The sequence below is a fragment of the Molossus molossus genome, unplaced genomic scaffold, assembly GCF_014108415.1.
Source record: "Molossus molossus isolate mMolMol1 unplaced genomic scaffold, mMolMol1.p scaffold_m16_p_3, whole genome shotgun sequence".
NCBI classification, from domain to species: domain Eukaryota; kingdom Metazoa; phylum Chordata; class Mammalia; order Chiroptera; family Molossidae; genus Molossus; species Molossus molossus.
In genome coordinates, this window is record NW_023425366.1 from 50,842,847 (window position 1) to 50,859,829 (window position 16,983).

At 36.3% G+C, this 16,983-nt stretch overlaps 1 protein-coding gene across 3 annotated transcripts in view; it reads right to left on the reverse strand.

Moving 5' to 3' along the window:
• The window catches only part of CERT1 (ceramide transporter 1), a 94,478-nt gene that overhangs the window by 75,230 nt on the left and 2,265 nt on the right, over positions 1-16,983 (reverse strand). For all 3 annotated transcript variants that reach the window (XM_036278893.1, XM_036278895.1, XM_036278892.1), the window contains exons 2-3: positions 11,753-11,887; positions 1,223-1,339 (exon numbers count right to left, since the gene is read on the reverse strand). In XM_036278893.1, the coding sequence (XP_036134786.1) occupies positions 1,223-1,339; positions 11,753-11,887 (252 nt within the window). The remainder of the gene's footprint in view (positions 1-1,222; positions 1,340-11,752; positions 11,888-16,983) is intronic.

Sequence of the window (16,983 nt, forward strand, 5' to 3'; positions counted from 1 at the left end):
CAAGTATGTGAACAAGTGAAAAGTTCTCTTGAAGTCATACTCAGGAGTGGCATGGTAAATTTATAATTTTTCTTATCCCTTGTTTTGCCATGGTATACTGAATTAGTTAATAATGCAGAATTATCAATGTCATATATTTCTTTTTTAAAATTTGTTTTCAATAAATACATTTTATTTTTCTATTTTTTTATTATCATACATTTCTTTAATCTACTTACCACTTATTCACAGCAGAAGTCAAAGACTAAATTTAAAAGACAAGAATGTGACATGTTTATATAGAAAATTCTTTCTAAAGCCTTATTATTAGATAGCTTCATATTTATAAAAAATGATTTGCAAATGTTTACACTGAGAATTTATCCAAATGGTTACGGATAACCCTAACACTGAAGTTTTTTATTTTTAATTATTTATTTATTTATTTATTTTTATCCTCACCCGAGGACATTTTTCCTCACCCGAGGACATTTTTCCATTTTTTGGTTCAGATAGAGCGGGAGGGAGAGAGAGGAAGAGAGAGAGAGAGAAACATCGACGTGAAAGGGACACATCGAGTGGCTGTCACCCGCATGACCAACCAGGGCCGGGGAAAAACTGCAACTGAGGTACATGCCCTTAGCGGGAACCGAACCTGGGTCTCTCCGGACCGCAGGCCGACACTCTAACCACTGAGCCAAACCGGCCAGGGCTATTTTTAATTATTTTTTTCCTTAATTGATTTTACAGAGAGAGAAAATGAGAGGGAGAGAGAGATAGAAACATCGATGAGAGAGAACACTGATTGGTTGCCTCCTGCATGCCCCCACAGGGGATCGGGCCCACAACCTGGGCACGTGTCCTAACCAAGAAATGAACCAGCGACTTCTTGGTGCAAGGGTTGACGCTCAACCACTGAACCACACTGGCTGGACTGAAGTTTTTAAATATTAGAATTTTACAATCCAATGTTATTTTAAAAATTATTTTTACCTAGATCATATGAACGGCATTTATTATGAAACAAATACTAAATATAAAAACTGGGATTTGTTCTGCTAAAAGTGGCATATTTTGTTTTAGTTAACAATTAAAAATATTTATCATAGCAAATTCGCTTAGAAATAAAATTATTTCAAAAATTTACTTCTGTACTGCTTTAATCTTTACCACCCAAACAAGTACAATTTTTAGTAACACACATTATGTCTTGAGATAGATGGGTAGACATTGGAAACCCTACCTTGTGCTGTTCAATAGCATCTATCCACTGTTGTCTGTGATCTGGATCCTGAGCACGAAGATACCAAACGCTATCATTTACACTAATATCAAATCGACATTCATCAAAATCGTGAGGCTATGGAGAAAAAGTAGAAAATGAAAAAGAAAACTAATTATATTCTTAGAAGTATCATACTCTACAACAAAAACATAAACATACCCATTCTGGCTGGTGAGACACTCGTTATTCTTTTGTTTTTCTACTCAAATAACTTTTTTGAAGATGTCTCAGATGAAGAACACAACAAGGGCTTAGTTACCAAACATTAAATTTCATTCATCATTCCTACAAAAGAGTTGACACAAACAACAAACATCTTTCAAAGAATGAGTGAATATTTTTCATCAAATGCATTTAGTTAGCTTAATTACGGGAACGCTACTGAAAGCACAATAAAAAAAGGCCCAAAATAAGTCTTACGAAAGACACTTATTATGTTTTCCTGTCTCCATTATTCAAAAGTAAATTCTTACCATGAAGCGTTTGATTTCATTAAATTTTATAAACAAGATATATTCTATCACAAAATATTGTTAACATTTCCTCCTAAATATCTCAAATTAGCTTGTAGGCTTTTATATGTCTTTGATAGTAACAGTCAGGAGAACTTTCGATGGAAAGCAAATATAAAATGAACATTACATCAGACCTATGTTAGAGGAAACTGCCTGCATCAAAATGTAAATATTTAGTAAAAATGTCAACTATTTGCTTCAGTGTTTCACATTATTCATAAGAATATATAAAATTAATATCTTATATCCTTGTTTTTTGCCCAATAAATGAATTAAAATATAACAGGATCACATCACATACGCTATGTCTTCGTCTACCAGATAGAGTACAGGAAGTCATCAGTGTAATAGTAAACTTATTACCTGAAGAAAATCTACACATTGTATTTCCAGGGTTTACTGTTTATTCTCTTCCTCCTTATCAGCATCAATCTTTTATCTCCTTATCAGTTTCTTTAGCAAAATTAATATAACTCCACAGTGTTTTTTAGCCTATGAAACAATTTTTTTCTCTCTCTCTTTATTGATTTTAGAGATTGGAGGGGAGAGGGAGAGATAGAAACATCAATGAGAGAACGCCAACTAGCTACCTCCTGTATGCCCCACTCTGGGATTTGGCCCACAACCTGGGCATGTGCCCTGACTGGGAATTGAAACATGGACCCTCTTGGTTCACAGGTTGACACTCAACCACTGAGCCATACCTGCCAGGCTGAAACAATTTATTTTAAGATTAAGACAGCAAATTCCAGTTCTGACTGGCTAAAGTATACAAGTTAAACATTTTTTGAATCACTATGTGCTGGGCATCATAGTTAGGACTATGGTAGGAGGTAAGTGTGTTGGAACGACATCAAAATTAAAAACAAGACAATGCACATACCATGTTCAATAATTATGAACACAGAAATACATAAAAGACATTCAATACTCATAAATACAATAATGACTATAAATTTAACTGAATGCCAAATATTCAGAAATCTTTAATAGAGTCCAGTCATTGAGAAAAGCTTCTTGGAGGAAGGGAGGCATATACACTATCTGAAGAACCAAGTAAGTAATTTAATTAATCAATTTACTATTGTTCTAAGTAGTCTGAGGATCTGCTTTCTTTCACTGTATTACTGTTTGCTTTTTTTTTTTTATCCTTGCCTGAAGATATTTTTGCATTTATCTTCAAATAGAATGGGAGGGAGAGAAGAAGGAAGAGAGAGAGAGAAACATCGACGTGAGAGACACAGACTGGTTACAACCCACACGACCCCAACAGGGGCTGGGAATAAACTGCAACCAAGGTACATGCCCTTAGCAGGAACCAAACCCAGGACACTCTGGTCTGCAGGCCAACACTAACTGCTGAGCCAAACCGGCCACGGCTATTGTTTGCATTTTTAATAAATTTATGTAAATGGAATCAGATAGTACGTATTCCTTTATGCTTTACTGTTTTTATTCAGTGTAACAATTTCGAGACTCAACCATTTTGTGGTGTCCCACCAGTAATTCATTAATACTTATCAGGTATAAATGGGGCTGAAAACAAGGCAGGTTGAAAGTCTACATATGATACAGCAATAGCTCTTCTTTACAAAAAATATAGTACAATCAGTTAAGTTTTCTACTTGGTTGACTTCCATAAAACTACATCCCACTCAACCTGAACTGTGGTACTACCAAAACCTCTCCTAGCATATTCTTTAAAATTCTTTAGGTTATTAAAATTTCTGAGTTTTTCTAATTGTTTTATTGTTTACCCTCATCATAACTGTATATATCTCAGATAAGTTCACAGAAGTTCATTTCAATAACAGTAAAGGTCTAATAAGATAACTACCATAAAAAGGAAAAAAAAAAGTAAGAAACATTTAGTCTGCCTAGATACCATCTCTAAAAATAGTCAAATTATCCCTCTAGCAGAAGACTAGAGGTTTTTTATTTGGGTATTTTGAACTAAAGAAACCCCTAAACTAAGGGCTATCAAGGAAAGCCGAAGAAAAGGGTGCAATATTTAAAGCAGGAAGATAAGGAAAGTCTATATACTAAGCAGTTAAGACTCCCACTGCCACACCATTCTAATACCCAAAGTAGCCAAGGCTCCTCAGAGAAATGGCTGATTACAGGATTGAGGCAGGTAAGGTATATGATGAATTTGGAAAATCGTCGAGCCTCAAAGTAAAGAAGTGCTTTGTGTGTGTGTGGCGGGGGGAAGAGGGGTATCCACAGGGGAATGTCAAAAGAAACAAGCTTGAAGGGACTTCCATTAGCCAAATATAGGACTATTTGATTGTCCAAATACATAAATACAGTAACAGATAATAATCCAGAGTAAATCTAGAACGAGTCCTGTTGACAAATGGAAAAAGAGAAGGCTTTTTTGGTGTGTGTTTTGTTTTTTTTAATAACAGAATGCTGCCCTGGCCGGTTTGGCTCAGCAGTTAGAGTGTCCGCCTGTAGTCCGGAGAGACCCGGGTTTGGTTCCTGCTAAGGGCATGTACCTTGGTTGCAGTTTGTCCCCGGCCCTGGTTGGTCGTGCGGGTGGCAGCCACTCGATGTGTCCCTTTCACGTCGATGTTTCCCTCTCTCTCTCTCTCTCTCTTCCTCTCTCTCCCTCCCACTCTATCTGTACAAAAAAAAAAAAAAATAACAGAATGCTGACTGATAAATGTGAAAGGAGTTTGTAGAGTTGAAAAATTGCCATTTTGCCAATTAGAAAAGACTGGGTGGGGCAGGTACCATAAATGGTTGAAAAATCAAAAGGCCCTCTTCCCTGACCTCCAGACTTTTACTCAGTTGCCTCCTCTATTATTTTCTCTTGAATGGTTCTACATAATTAGGCACTACTACCTCTTTGTCTTCTTTTCTACTACTTTCCCCCTTGTCTACTCCACTCCAACAATATAGGCCTCCTTATAGTACATTCCCTTGTCTTGAATCAAACCCGCAACTCATTGGTCCGCGGGCCGACGGCTCTAACCACTGAGAAAAACCTGCTAGGGCTAAAAAAAGGAGTTTTAATAAATAAATTAATATAAACATCTTTTGATATGTTATACTCTACCTAAAATACATTTTGCAAAAAATAACTTTAACTTCAATCATATTCTTCAATAATTCTAATATAACCTGACAATTTCTGAAAATTAAATCCACATCAGAAATAAAGATTTGTGATTATTCAACTGACAGGCTTTTATGAAAGCATTGTGCTAGGCACTGGGAATCACAAACCAGTAAAAGAAACTTCATTCAAAATAATATGATGACAGAGTCCCAAATATTTGTGTAATAATAACACTACTGAAATGTTACAGAACTTTACCAGAACTTCTTTGATTTATAATTATGATCAAAGAATATTTTAATGATCTTAACTTGGCATATAAAACTGATTCTTTCAGAGTCTTCTAAATAGTAAAACAATTTGGTAACTTGAAAATATTCATTAAGTAATGAATGGATAACTGTGGTCCATTTATTCAGTGGGATAGTACTCGGTAACAGAAGTTGGGGATACAGCAAAAACACAGATGACTCTCAGAAACATTACACTAGGTGAAAAGCCAGACACAAAGAGCTGCATACTGTATGATTCCACTTATACAACACTAAGGTAAGGGCAAAACTATAAGAACAGTATTTTCCAGAGGTTGGGGAGGTAACTTACTATACAATGGGGAAGGAAAGAACTTTCTGGAGTGATGAAAATTGTCTATATCCTGATGTAATGATTACATGATCATTTACATTTGTGAAAACTATATACACTTAAAAAGGGTGAATTTACTGGCTATAAATTATATCTCAATAAACCTGATTTTTAAAAAGATATGTTTTTATTTATTTTTTAGAGAGAGAGGAAGGGAGAGAGAGAAACATCAATGTGAGAGAGAAACATCAATCGGCTGCCTCCTGCACGCCCCTACTGGAGATCGAGCCAGAAAGCCAGGCATGTGCCCTGACCGAGAATTGAACCAGGACCTCTCAGTCCATGGAACGATGCTCAATCCACTGAGTCACACCTGCTGGGTGATAAATCTGATTTTTAAAAAGCTATAACATGCCTCTTTAATACTGGAACAAGGAAAACACATTCTGTCGGGAACATGCAGAAAGTATATAAAAAGTTAAATATATATATAGTGACCTTTTTACCTTCTATACTACTACTTAGTCCAGTTAATACTTCCACTAGGTCTCTTCCTAATCTCTCCTTTCAAAGTATTCAAATCAGTTGGTTGGAGCATTGTCCCTTACACCAAAAGGTTGCAGGTACTTACAGGACGCAACAGATCGATGTCTGTTTCCGTCTCTGGCCCCCCCCCTCTCCCCCAATCAACAAACATATCCTTGGATGAGGATTTTTTAAAAAGTATTCAAATTATTTCACTTTCCTACCCATTTCTTTGACTATGTACCACAGTGAAAGTTCTGGAGGAGCATCTGAAATCTTGATCCATGGCATATGTCCTCAGTTTGACTTCAATAAACAAAAATTCTCTACAGGTTTGGACATTTCTTACATTGACATTTACTTGTCATAGTCAGCAGGATTCCAAAGAAGCCCACCCTGTGAACCTGAACCCATTGCTAGGTACAAGCAAGGGCCCTTTGAGCCCCACCAGCTCTCCACTTCACATCAGGTGAACTTGGGTGAGTTTCTCTCAGGATTTTAGGCCTCCTTGTTTTAAGTAGGGACAAGACTTTATTTGAGCTGTTCTTAGAAAATTCTGCAGGTGGATAAGGGTTGAGAATTAGGGATAGAAAAAAAAACTGATGCTTTTAATTGGGCTTTTTAATTAGATTGCTTACTGAGTCTGAACAAACTCTTTACTGGTTAAATGAGACTGAACTTTCTTTAGCTTCAAAAGAGAAAGGAAACTTGCTTCCCCAACCTGAATAACCAATGGGTTGTTGTAAGTTCTTTCAGACTCCAGAATCTGGAGTGGCAGAGATGGGCAGTGGGAGTTATCCACTGTGATAGCACAGCTGATCCCAGAGAAGCCAGAGGGGATCCCTGGAATGGGTTCGCCCCAAGAGGGAGGCCTAAAGAGAGGGGTTCAAACCTTGGAAAGCGTTGTGATTCTCGTGGCATCTTGTAAGCTCTTGCTGGCCCTTACTAAAGTATTCTTAGGTGACAAAGAATCTTTGGTGGGTGCCTGAGAAAATATTTCCTCTAGGGCAAAAAGCAGTCCTATAGGGTTACTACTGCATTTGACTTGCGTGGGGGCATATGGGCTGGTTTTTCCTAGAAGTTTGTTCACTTTACAGATTACAAAATTAACATGGAAAATCATGCCTGAGGCCGACAAGCTCCATGATAGTCAGCCTCTCATTAATACTAAGATGGCCAAAATGAGGATCCTTTGATACTTCTAAATTAATTTTTGTGCACACGGTCAGAAAAGGCTGGCTACAAAATTAGAATGAAAAACCTATTTAATTGGTTTCTCAAGCTTCAAAAAGAGTAGTTAGATAAATAGATCAACCTATGATGATGATGTTTAGATGTCAACCCAATTTTTTGAGGCTGCCCTTATTTTTTTTTCCTTTTTATTGAATTTATTGGGGTGATACTGGTTAATAAAATTATATAAGTTTCAGGTGTACAATTATATTGGCTGTCCTTATTTTAAAAGAAGGAAGGTGAGGTCATTCGGAACCTGACTTGTCAAGGACAGATAAACTGTAAATGCCTCCAGGGCCAAATTTGGATTCTTTTATAAACTAGTGAGTTTTTTCTCATTGCTAAATGGCCTCTGTGTCTGTCTGTACATGTGTCTATATATGTATGCTGTAAATGTGAGATAATTTTCTACCTCCAGATGGTATTGTTAAAATTAATTTAAAGGCAAGCACTTGTAAGAATCGAGTATTCTAAAATTATCAGAAATACAGAAACTAACACAAGTCTTTCAAGTTTATGAGATCTAAGATGAATCCTTAGTAAACGAAAGCTAGCTTGAGTTTGTTGGTTTAAGTAAAAAAGACATATCTTTATTTAAGTCCATGTTAATAACTGACTTTATATCTACAAAATGTTTCTAGAGTTCATAAAATGTCTTAAATATATTTGCCAGTAAAAGCCTGTTTCTAGAGGTTATAAAATATCTTCATAAATCTGTCAAGCTAAAGAATGCCAATTGCTTACCCACTAATTTTCATTGGAAATTAAAGTTTTAAGGGTTAAAATATCAATATATGTAGGAAAGCTTCTAGGGTACAGTGTATGTGCAAGCAATGGTTGTAAATTAAACAGTCAGGGCTATGAAAAACCAAAGATGGCTGCTTGGTTCTTCTCTGCTCTTTGGTTTCCCATTTTTTGATTTTTGCATTTCTTCATGCATCACAGTACCTCTGAACTGGACTTAGATGAAGGAACGTAAGAGCTGACATTACTGAAAAGAGACATCTTATACTATTGCCAAGGTTTAGAGTCACTTCAAGAAAATGCCAAGTTGGTAACCCTTTCCTTTCACAGCGAGCTCCCAGGAAGCAGTGACTTTAAAGACCATTTGACTGCCCCTGGAGATTTTATTGAAGGGGCATGAAATAAAAGACACTCTCCAACCTCATTGGATAGGACCTTATCAGGCACCTAACTTCAAATTGACATCTTACTCCTGTTTACAGATATCAAAGACTCCTTGAGAACAAGAAGCCACTTATACCAAAGATAGACAACTATCCCAAGATATCAATAAGGCCTATATCTCTACAGATTGATATTGAACCCAGCAACCATTTTGTTTACCTTTACCTGACTGCTAATGATATTAGTCACCATAATATTTATATTTATTCTTTAGGTTTCTCTATATAGTCCAACTGTTTATGATTACTGAACATGTATAATTGTTAATACTCTTTTCATGACTTATGTAAATTTTATACTAGATGCCAAATATAAAAAAAAAATGTGACAGAAACTGGGATCATGATAGGTCACAGAATAGAAATGATCTAGAGTGTATTTTTCCTCAATGAAGGCCATTAAGATCTTGGAACAGCATAGGGACAGCTCAGGATCCCAACAACAGTGAATAAGAAAAACTGCAGAACTGACATCACCCCACTGCCCCTTGCCTGATTCCAAGGACCTCAGGTAGCCAGAAGAAACACCAATAAGCCAACCATAAGAATGTCACCACTCTTCTACTCCCTGCTCCAAAAAAAAAAGAAAAAAAAGAAAAACGAGTTTTATTTTCCTTCTAACTGCCTGCTTCTCCAATCCCCACGTGGGAAATTTCACAAACCCACCTTTTTGTACAAGCCCAATTGTCCCCAACTTATAAAAGCAGCCAAGCAGAGCCAGACCCTTGAGCCAGTTCAGAGAACCTTCCTTTCCCCTGTTGCTGCCTCACTTGTGCTTAAGCATAAGCTTAGTAAAAATCTGTTTGGAAATTTCTCTAAGGTTTCCTCTTGATTTCTATCTTGGAGAACCCAAGAATCCTCATGCTGGTTAACAACCTGATGCCTTCCCTTTGCCTACCCTTCTCTTTTTGGGAAAAATGTGGCCTCAACTCAGATCCCATGGTTACAGTACTGCCCCATCCTCAATGGTCAACAAGATGCCCTGAGACTGAGACTTTCTAGGAATGAGCCTTCCTAGCACTGTGAGACCACTCTATCTGACCAAAAGGTTGGTTATCAATGCATCCTTCAGACTGATTTATGACTAAGGGAAAACTGGACGAAAAAGGGTTTCTACAGAAAGTAACCTCACAGGGTGATCTGATTATAAATTCCTAACTAGGCAGGTCATGGTGGGTAGGCATGCCCCAGACATAACTTCTTTAGTGAAAGGTTTATCTGTGCCATAAGTAAGCCCTGCTCATTGTTTCTGTGCATGTAGGTTAACACACCTTTGAAATAACCACCCTCAAGACAGCACATAATCTCGTTAATCATTATGTAATCCAATTCAATTCCTGCCTTACTTTCTCTCACCTCCATGTAATCTTCCTTACTTTCCTTCCTTAATTTCAAATGCATAAAAGAAGTCGCAAAACTGTTATTCTCAGGAAGCATTTGAGATCTTGATTCCTGACTCACATACATTTTTATAAAAATCCAAACAAACAAAAGTTCTGCATGCAAATACAAGTATAACAACTATAACAAAAAAATCTATAAAGAACATACTGTTTTTTCCTAAGCAGACGCAATGTAAATGTTTATTAAAATTTTTCCTTTTCCCCAAATAAGTCATGCATTATTATCATTATCCATAATTCAAGATAGGATAACTATATTTAACTCTACATACATCTAGGAATACTACCACTCAGTAAACAATAAGAATAAAATTTCATTCCGTCCTATTTTCACATCAGCCATCAACAAATTATTTTCAGAGTCAAGCATTATAATCAACAAACATCTGACAATATACAAAAAGGAGGGGAGAAACCTAGGCAAGAAATTAACTTGAAGAAAGTTAATTTCTATTCACTGTTCTGTCTCCTAGTATGAATAATGTTCTCTCTTAAGATAAATAAAACCCCAAAATACTAAACTAAGTACAATTTCAAAATACACTATAATGTACCATATACTGGTCAAAGAACTGAGCTTTTATGTTCAAATATTTCTTTAAAATTGCCCCTAAGAATGAAGAGTAGTAGTTTCATTCTTACACTTCCAACCAATCCTCTCTAAGTTTTTTTTATTTCAGTATTCAGCTAAGCTTTTGTTTCAACCTTGGAATATCCAAAGGGAGAACTATAAAAAATGATGGAAAAATACTTTAAGATTTTTCTTAAATGTGTAAAATAAACACATGTAAGTCAAATTTAGGTATCAACACAGATCCTAAGTGCTTTTTACTTTTATAAGCAATATAAGGTCTATCAGAATGTGAATCCTCTTTGAATGTATTAGTAAATTATATGATTAACATACTCATTTCAGATTAACTACAAATGGTACCTTAATTGATCTGCATTTAACTGACCTGCCTCAAACACTTTTTTTGTCCTTTATTTAATGCCACGGCATGCTGACCCCTCTCAACTAGTATGCTATTTTTAGTGTATTTAGACACTTTTCTTTTTTTGTATGTGCCCCTAGCGGGAACCAAACCCGGGACTCTCTGGTCCACAGTTCAATGCTCCAACCGCTGAGCCAAACCGGCCAGGGCTAGACATTTTTCTGATCCCACTAATTATAATATATGTTTAACAGGTCAGTTGGTTGTTCCCAAATTTGTTTATGCCAGCTTACTTGCTGTACTTCCTACATAACTGAATTAAACATTATATAAGTGTATGAAATATAAATACAAAAAGAAATTTGTTTCTATGTAAACTAAGTTGAATGTAAACCAAGTAGATTCCTCAACTAAGGTGAGTCATTTTTTTAAAAGGTCCTGAATTAGATAAAGGTAAGACATCTGTAATATATTAGGAAAAAAATCAGAAAAAGCCAGAAAGAACCTATATTTAGGGTTTTTCAAGTGTCTTTAAGCTTTTATTCTACTTTAGAAAAATCAAAACTGGAAATTGCAAATCATGCATTATGAATATAGTTTATACAAGATTAACTTCTCTCAACTCCACCATTCAAAGAGATGGTGTTGGCTCTACATCAAAAAGTTGGCAAATATAGATTTATATATTTTAAGTTAAAATTTTAAAATGTTATGTATTTTTTTTATTTTCCTACTTTAATGTTTTCAATAATCTACCGATCTCAACAGACATGAAACCTTCTAACATCTTTTTTTTCTGAAGGCCTCATTGAAGGGCTTGATATACCAACTAGATAAATATTACATGTCTATATCAAATAATAGTATATGATAATAAAAACTCTAAAACAGCTTTATGGAAAAAAATATCAGACTGTATACTCCACAAGGGCAAGGATTTTTACCTACTTTGTTCACAGATGTCTACCAAGTACCTGGAATAGTACCTGGTGTACAGTTGATGCTCAATAAATATTTGTTTCATGAAGAACAGAAACTTACCGTGATGACAGCCTTGCTAAGACAGATGGATCCTCTGCAGCCATACTCTGTCTCGTCTTCAGATTTGTAGTAACTCAAAGTATTGTTTTTCAAAACTACCCAACGATCCTGCCACCCATGAATGTAGTTTGTCCACTGGGAGTAGGAGAGAGGCAGGGGAAGAAAACAACAACAAATCAGTATTTTAGAAATCCAAACTTTCTGAAACAGCAATCAATCTAATTTTAAAACTAAAATATGGAAAGTTCTCAGGTAATTATAAATAGTAAAAATTTATAAAAAGTGGAAAGTTGATATTTTCTAGACTATATGATTTTCAGTAATTTTTACAAAATTATAAATATATAAATAAAATATAATATTTTCTTCTAACATCTGAGGAATAAAATAGAAGCATGCTTTAGTTTAAAATTCTGCTTTGCTTCTGCAAAGGAAACCAACAAAACAAAAAGGAAACCAACTAAATGGTAAAGATATTTGCAAATGATACTTCCAATAAGTGGTTAATATTCAAAACATAACAGAACTCATACAACTCAACAACAACAAAACATTCCATTTAAAAATAGACAGAGAATCTGAATAGACATTTTTCCAAGAAGACATAGAGATGGCCAATAGCCATAGGTAAAGACAGTCAACATCACCAATTATTAGGGCAATACAAATCCAAATCACAATGAGATATTACCGCATACCCATTAAAATGGCTACTAGCAAAAAGGCAAAAAATAACAAGTGTTATAGAGGATGGGGAGAAAAGGGAACCCTTGTACACTATTGGTGAGATTGTAAACTGGTGCAGCCGCTATGGAAAACAGTGTGGAGGTTCCTCAAAAATTAAGAATAAAGCTACCATATGGCCCAGCAATTCCTCGTCTGGGTATTTATCCAAATATGAAAACACTAATTCGAAAAGATATGTTCATTGTAGTATTATTTACGATACCAAGATATGGAAACAATCTAAGTGTCCATTGATGAATGACTGGATAAAGATGTGGTGGGTGGTGGTGGTGGTGGTGGGGGGTGTGTGTGTGTGTGTTAATACTACTCAGCCATCAAAAATGAAATATTGCTATTCTCACAACATGTATAGATCTTGAGGGTATTATTATGCTAAGTGAAATAAGTCAGATGGAATGGAAAACGACAAAAACCACACAATTTCACTCATATGTGGAATATAAAATATAAAAGTAATAAACGAATGCCCTGGCCGGTTTGGCTCAGTGGTTAGAGCGTCCGCCTGCGGTCCGGAGAGACCCGGGTTCGGTTCCCGCTAAGGGCACGTACTTCGGTTGCAGTTTGTCCCCGGCCCTGGTTGGTCGTGCGGGTGGCAGCCACTCGATGTGTCCCTTCACGTCGATGTTTCTCTCTCTCTCTCCCTTCCTCTCTCTCCCTCCCACTCTGTCTGTACAAAAAATGGAAAAATGTCCTCGGGTGAGGATAAAAAAAAAAAAAAAAAAAGTAATAAACGAACTAACAAAACAAAAACAAACTCATAGATACAGATAATAGAATAGTGGTTACCAGAGGGGAAGGGGGGTGGTGGAAGGGTGAAATGGGCAAAGTGGATCAAATATATGATAAAGGATAGAAATTAGACTTTTTTTTGGAGGTGAGCATGCAACAGAATATACAAATATTGAATTACATGTTGTATACCTGAAATCTATATAATGTTATTAACCAATGTTACCTCAATAAAAAAAATTTAATTAAAAAAATTATGCTTTGTTTTTTACATGCTTTCATTCTCCCCTCAACACCACTTCATGACACTTAAGTTGTTTTGGTCCCTGCTACAATGAACATATTCAACAGAAAAGTTTGGTTATATATTCTCTCGTTCTCCTACACCAAGTATTGCATGAAACCTAAATCAACAGAAGTATGAAGCTAATCATGGCCAAAACTGTACTTTTGTTTAAGTTATTCCTGTTTAAGTTATTCCTGTACGAAAATGCACTATGTTCATAATTACATCAAAGTAGAACTACTAGATCATTAATCTGCAGTAAATCTATATCAACTTCATTTTTTTCCTCCACAGAACTCAACATTTCATATTTAAAATAGTTAATTCATTTTCCAAGTTTATCTAAAGATATATTTTTCAAATGCCTAAGTAATAATACAAATATAAAACTGGTTTTTTAAAAACATACTTGCATTATCTGTTTCCAGTACCTATAAATGGTTTCCGTGTTGCTAAAATTTTGCTGCACACTGCAGAGCACAATAAATAAACTTGCAATGGCAGAAATGTAACCTCTATGGGAATTCTTGATTTTGCATATTTTAATATTCTAGGGCTTTTAAATATGGACAATTCCAAAACTGTCTGCCAAAAACTAATTAAAAGTGGATTGTTAAAAATATATAATATACTGCATTGGCTCAGGCTCTTTACCCATTGAGAAATCTTTACTTTCCTGTTCCCTATTCAGCATGTTTGAGATGGTTCAGACCTTAAATCTTCCAAGTCCCATCATTGCAACCACTCCCTGAGAGGTCATCCACGTTGACAATTTAACTCATTCTTTCCTCAGGGCTCCCAAATCATCATTTTCTTATTTTTAACTCCCTGTGACTTAGCAAGTTGAAATAATGATTCTCTCATACAAAACTAAATTCATCTCCTCTCTTAAGGTGCACTTTCCCCATGTTTCCATTTCCTTGACTTCTGCAGTCATTCAGACTCAAACCTGACTAAGGGTTTGTGTATTGTATGGACAGAGCAGTAGATACAAAATCAGAGATTCAACTACTTTACTAGTTGTTTGAGGAGTTTTGACAAGTTAACTTTCTAAGCTTCAGTTTCTTTGCTGAATAAAATTGTGAAGATGCCTACTATAGTCATAGGAATACTCAATACCTAAGGGTTCATCCTCAAATCTTTTAAGCCCTTCACCAACTCCTATTCATATTTCTTTCATATAAAAACTCTCTCTCTCTCTTTTTTATCCTCACCCAAGGACATTTTCCATCTTTTGGTCAGAAAGAGTGGAAGGGACAGAGAGAGAGAGAGAGAGAGAAACATCGACGTGAAAGGGACACATTGAGTGGCCACCACCCACACAACCCAAACAGGGCCGGGGACAAACTGCAACCGCGGTACATGCCCTTAGCGGAAACCGAACCCAGGTCTCTCGGGACCATAGGCCGACACTCTAACTGCTGAGCCAAACTGGCCAGGGCCATATAAAAACTCTTAAATTTGGCCCCTTTTTTTCTAATTTCAATTAATCCGATTAAATTATCAGGTTCCTGAGTTCCTGGTAAAGCTTAATAACCTTATCTCTAGTATCTTCTGCTTTTTATTTCAGAATTTACATAATCTTATTTACTTATTAAGCATATTTGCTTACTTATCGTACATGTTAATCTCAAGGAACCTTCAGCTCCAAGACTTACATGAACAACTCCCCATTGCCTACAACACAAATTGTTTAGACTGTCATATCTTAATCCACTTCACTTCCAATTATAGCCCTTCAGAAGGCCAGTAACTGTGTGGCTGTGGTTAGGTTACTTATCCTCTCTGTTTCTCTAACTCTCCCTCAGAATTGTTAAGACAAAGTAAGAGATCAGAACACTGCCAAGCGCATAGTACTTTCTGAACTGGAGGCAGTTACACATAGCTAATGAAGCTTAACCTTTAGCACAGCTCACTAGAACAGACCTGTTCCAAAGTGACAGAACGGGCCCCAGCAATTTTGTGTTCACAATTTTATAGCATTTCCTTACTGTAGGCCCAACAAAATATATAGGGCTCAAGTCTCTTTATTCACAGTAATATTAAACTATTATCATACCTGAAAGGCAGATTTTTGCCTTTCTCTACCCTCAAAAAGTTCCTTCACTCTTCCCCATTTAACAAATAGAGAGAAGGCAATATGCTAGACACTGCAAAGGAATCAAAGATTTCTGTTCCCAAGCTATATTTTCAAAAGAGAAAAGAGATCTACATGTAAAATAAGAAGCAAGTTACAAAGAAAATGTTGAGAATCCAAGGGAAGGACATCTGGAATGGCTGGTGAAATAAAAGGCTTCATGGAAAGAATAGTATTTGAGACAGACTCTAAAGAGGGATAGAATTTTAGCCAACAGTTAGGTGTGTGGAGAAACAGAAGATAAATTAAACCTCAGAAAATGAAAATCAGAAGCTGGTTATGATTTATTTTGTCCAGGCCTAGTTGCTCTCAAGTCCTACCAAGGCAGGAAGCTTTTCCAAACCATGATCCATCCTGATATTTATTAGAGCTACCTAGAATTGTCTACCCAGTATTTTTGGAACCTACATACTTAAATTATAAATTCTTTTTTTTTTTTTTTTTTTATCCTCACCCGAGGATATTTTTCCATTTTTTGTACAGATAGAGTGGGAGGGCGAGAGAGGAAGGGAGAGAGAGAGAGAAACATCGACGTGAAGGCACACATCGAGTGGCTGCCACCCGCACGACCAACCAGGGCCGGGGACAAACTGCAACCGAAGTACGTGCCCTTAGCGGGAACCGAACCCGGGTCTCTCCCGACCGCAGGCCGACGCTCTAACCGCTGAGCCAAACTGGCCAGGGCTTAAATTATAAATTCTATAGAAAATAAGTTTCATAGATGTTTCCATGTATTTTAGATTATCATTTAGGGAAAAAAACAACAACTATGGACTGATTTAAGAAACAAATCAAATTAGTATTAGGACTCATCTATATTATTCAATAAAAGGGAAAGAACAGATGCTAAGTTCTATCTCATGTTTAAATTACCAAGTGAATACAAAGGGCTCAAAATATATATGTACTTTAAAGTTTAAAACATGTACTCAGCCCTGGCTGGTTTGGCTCAGCGGTTAGAGCGTCGGCCTGCGGTCCTGAGAGACCCGGGTTCGGTTCCCGCTAAGGGCGCATACCTCGGTTGCAGTTTGTCCCCGGCCCTGGTCGGTTGTGCGGGTGGCAGCCACTCGATGTGTTCCTTTCACATCGATGTTTCTCTCTCTCTCTGTTCCTCTCTCTCCCTCCCACTCTACCTGAACAAAAAATGGAAAAATGTCCTCCGGTGAGGATAAAAAAAAAAAAAAAAAAAAAAAAAAAAACAACATGTACTCAATATAAAACTTTTTATTAAATAGACTTCAGAGAACTAATCATAAATTATTAAATTTCAGGGAAATTAACTTCATAGCTGTTAACAAGAATAACACCAAAACCTATATCCCTGTTGACCTA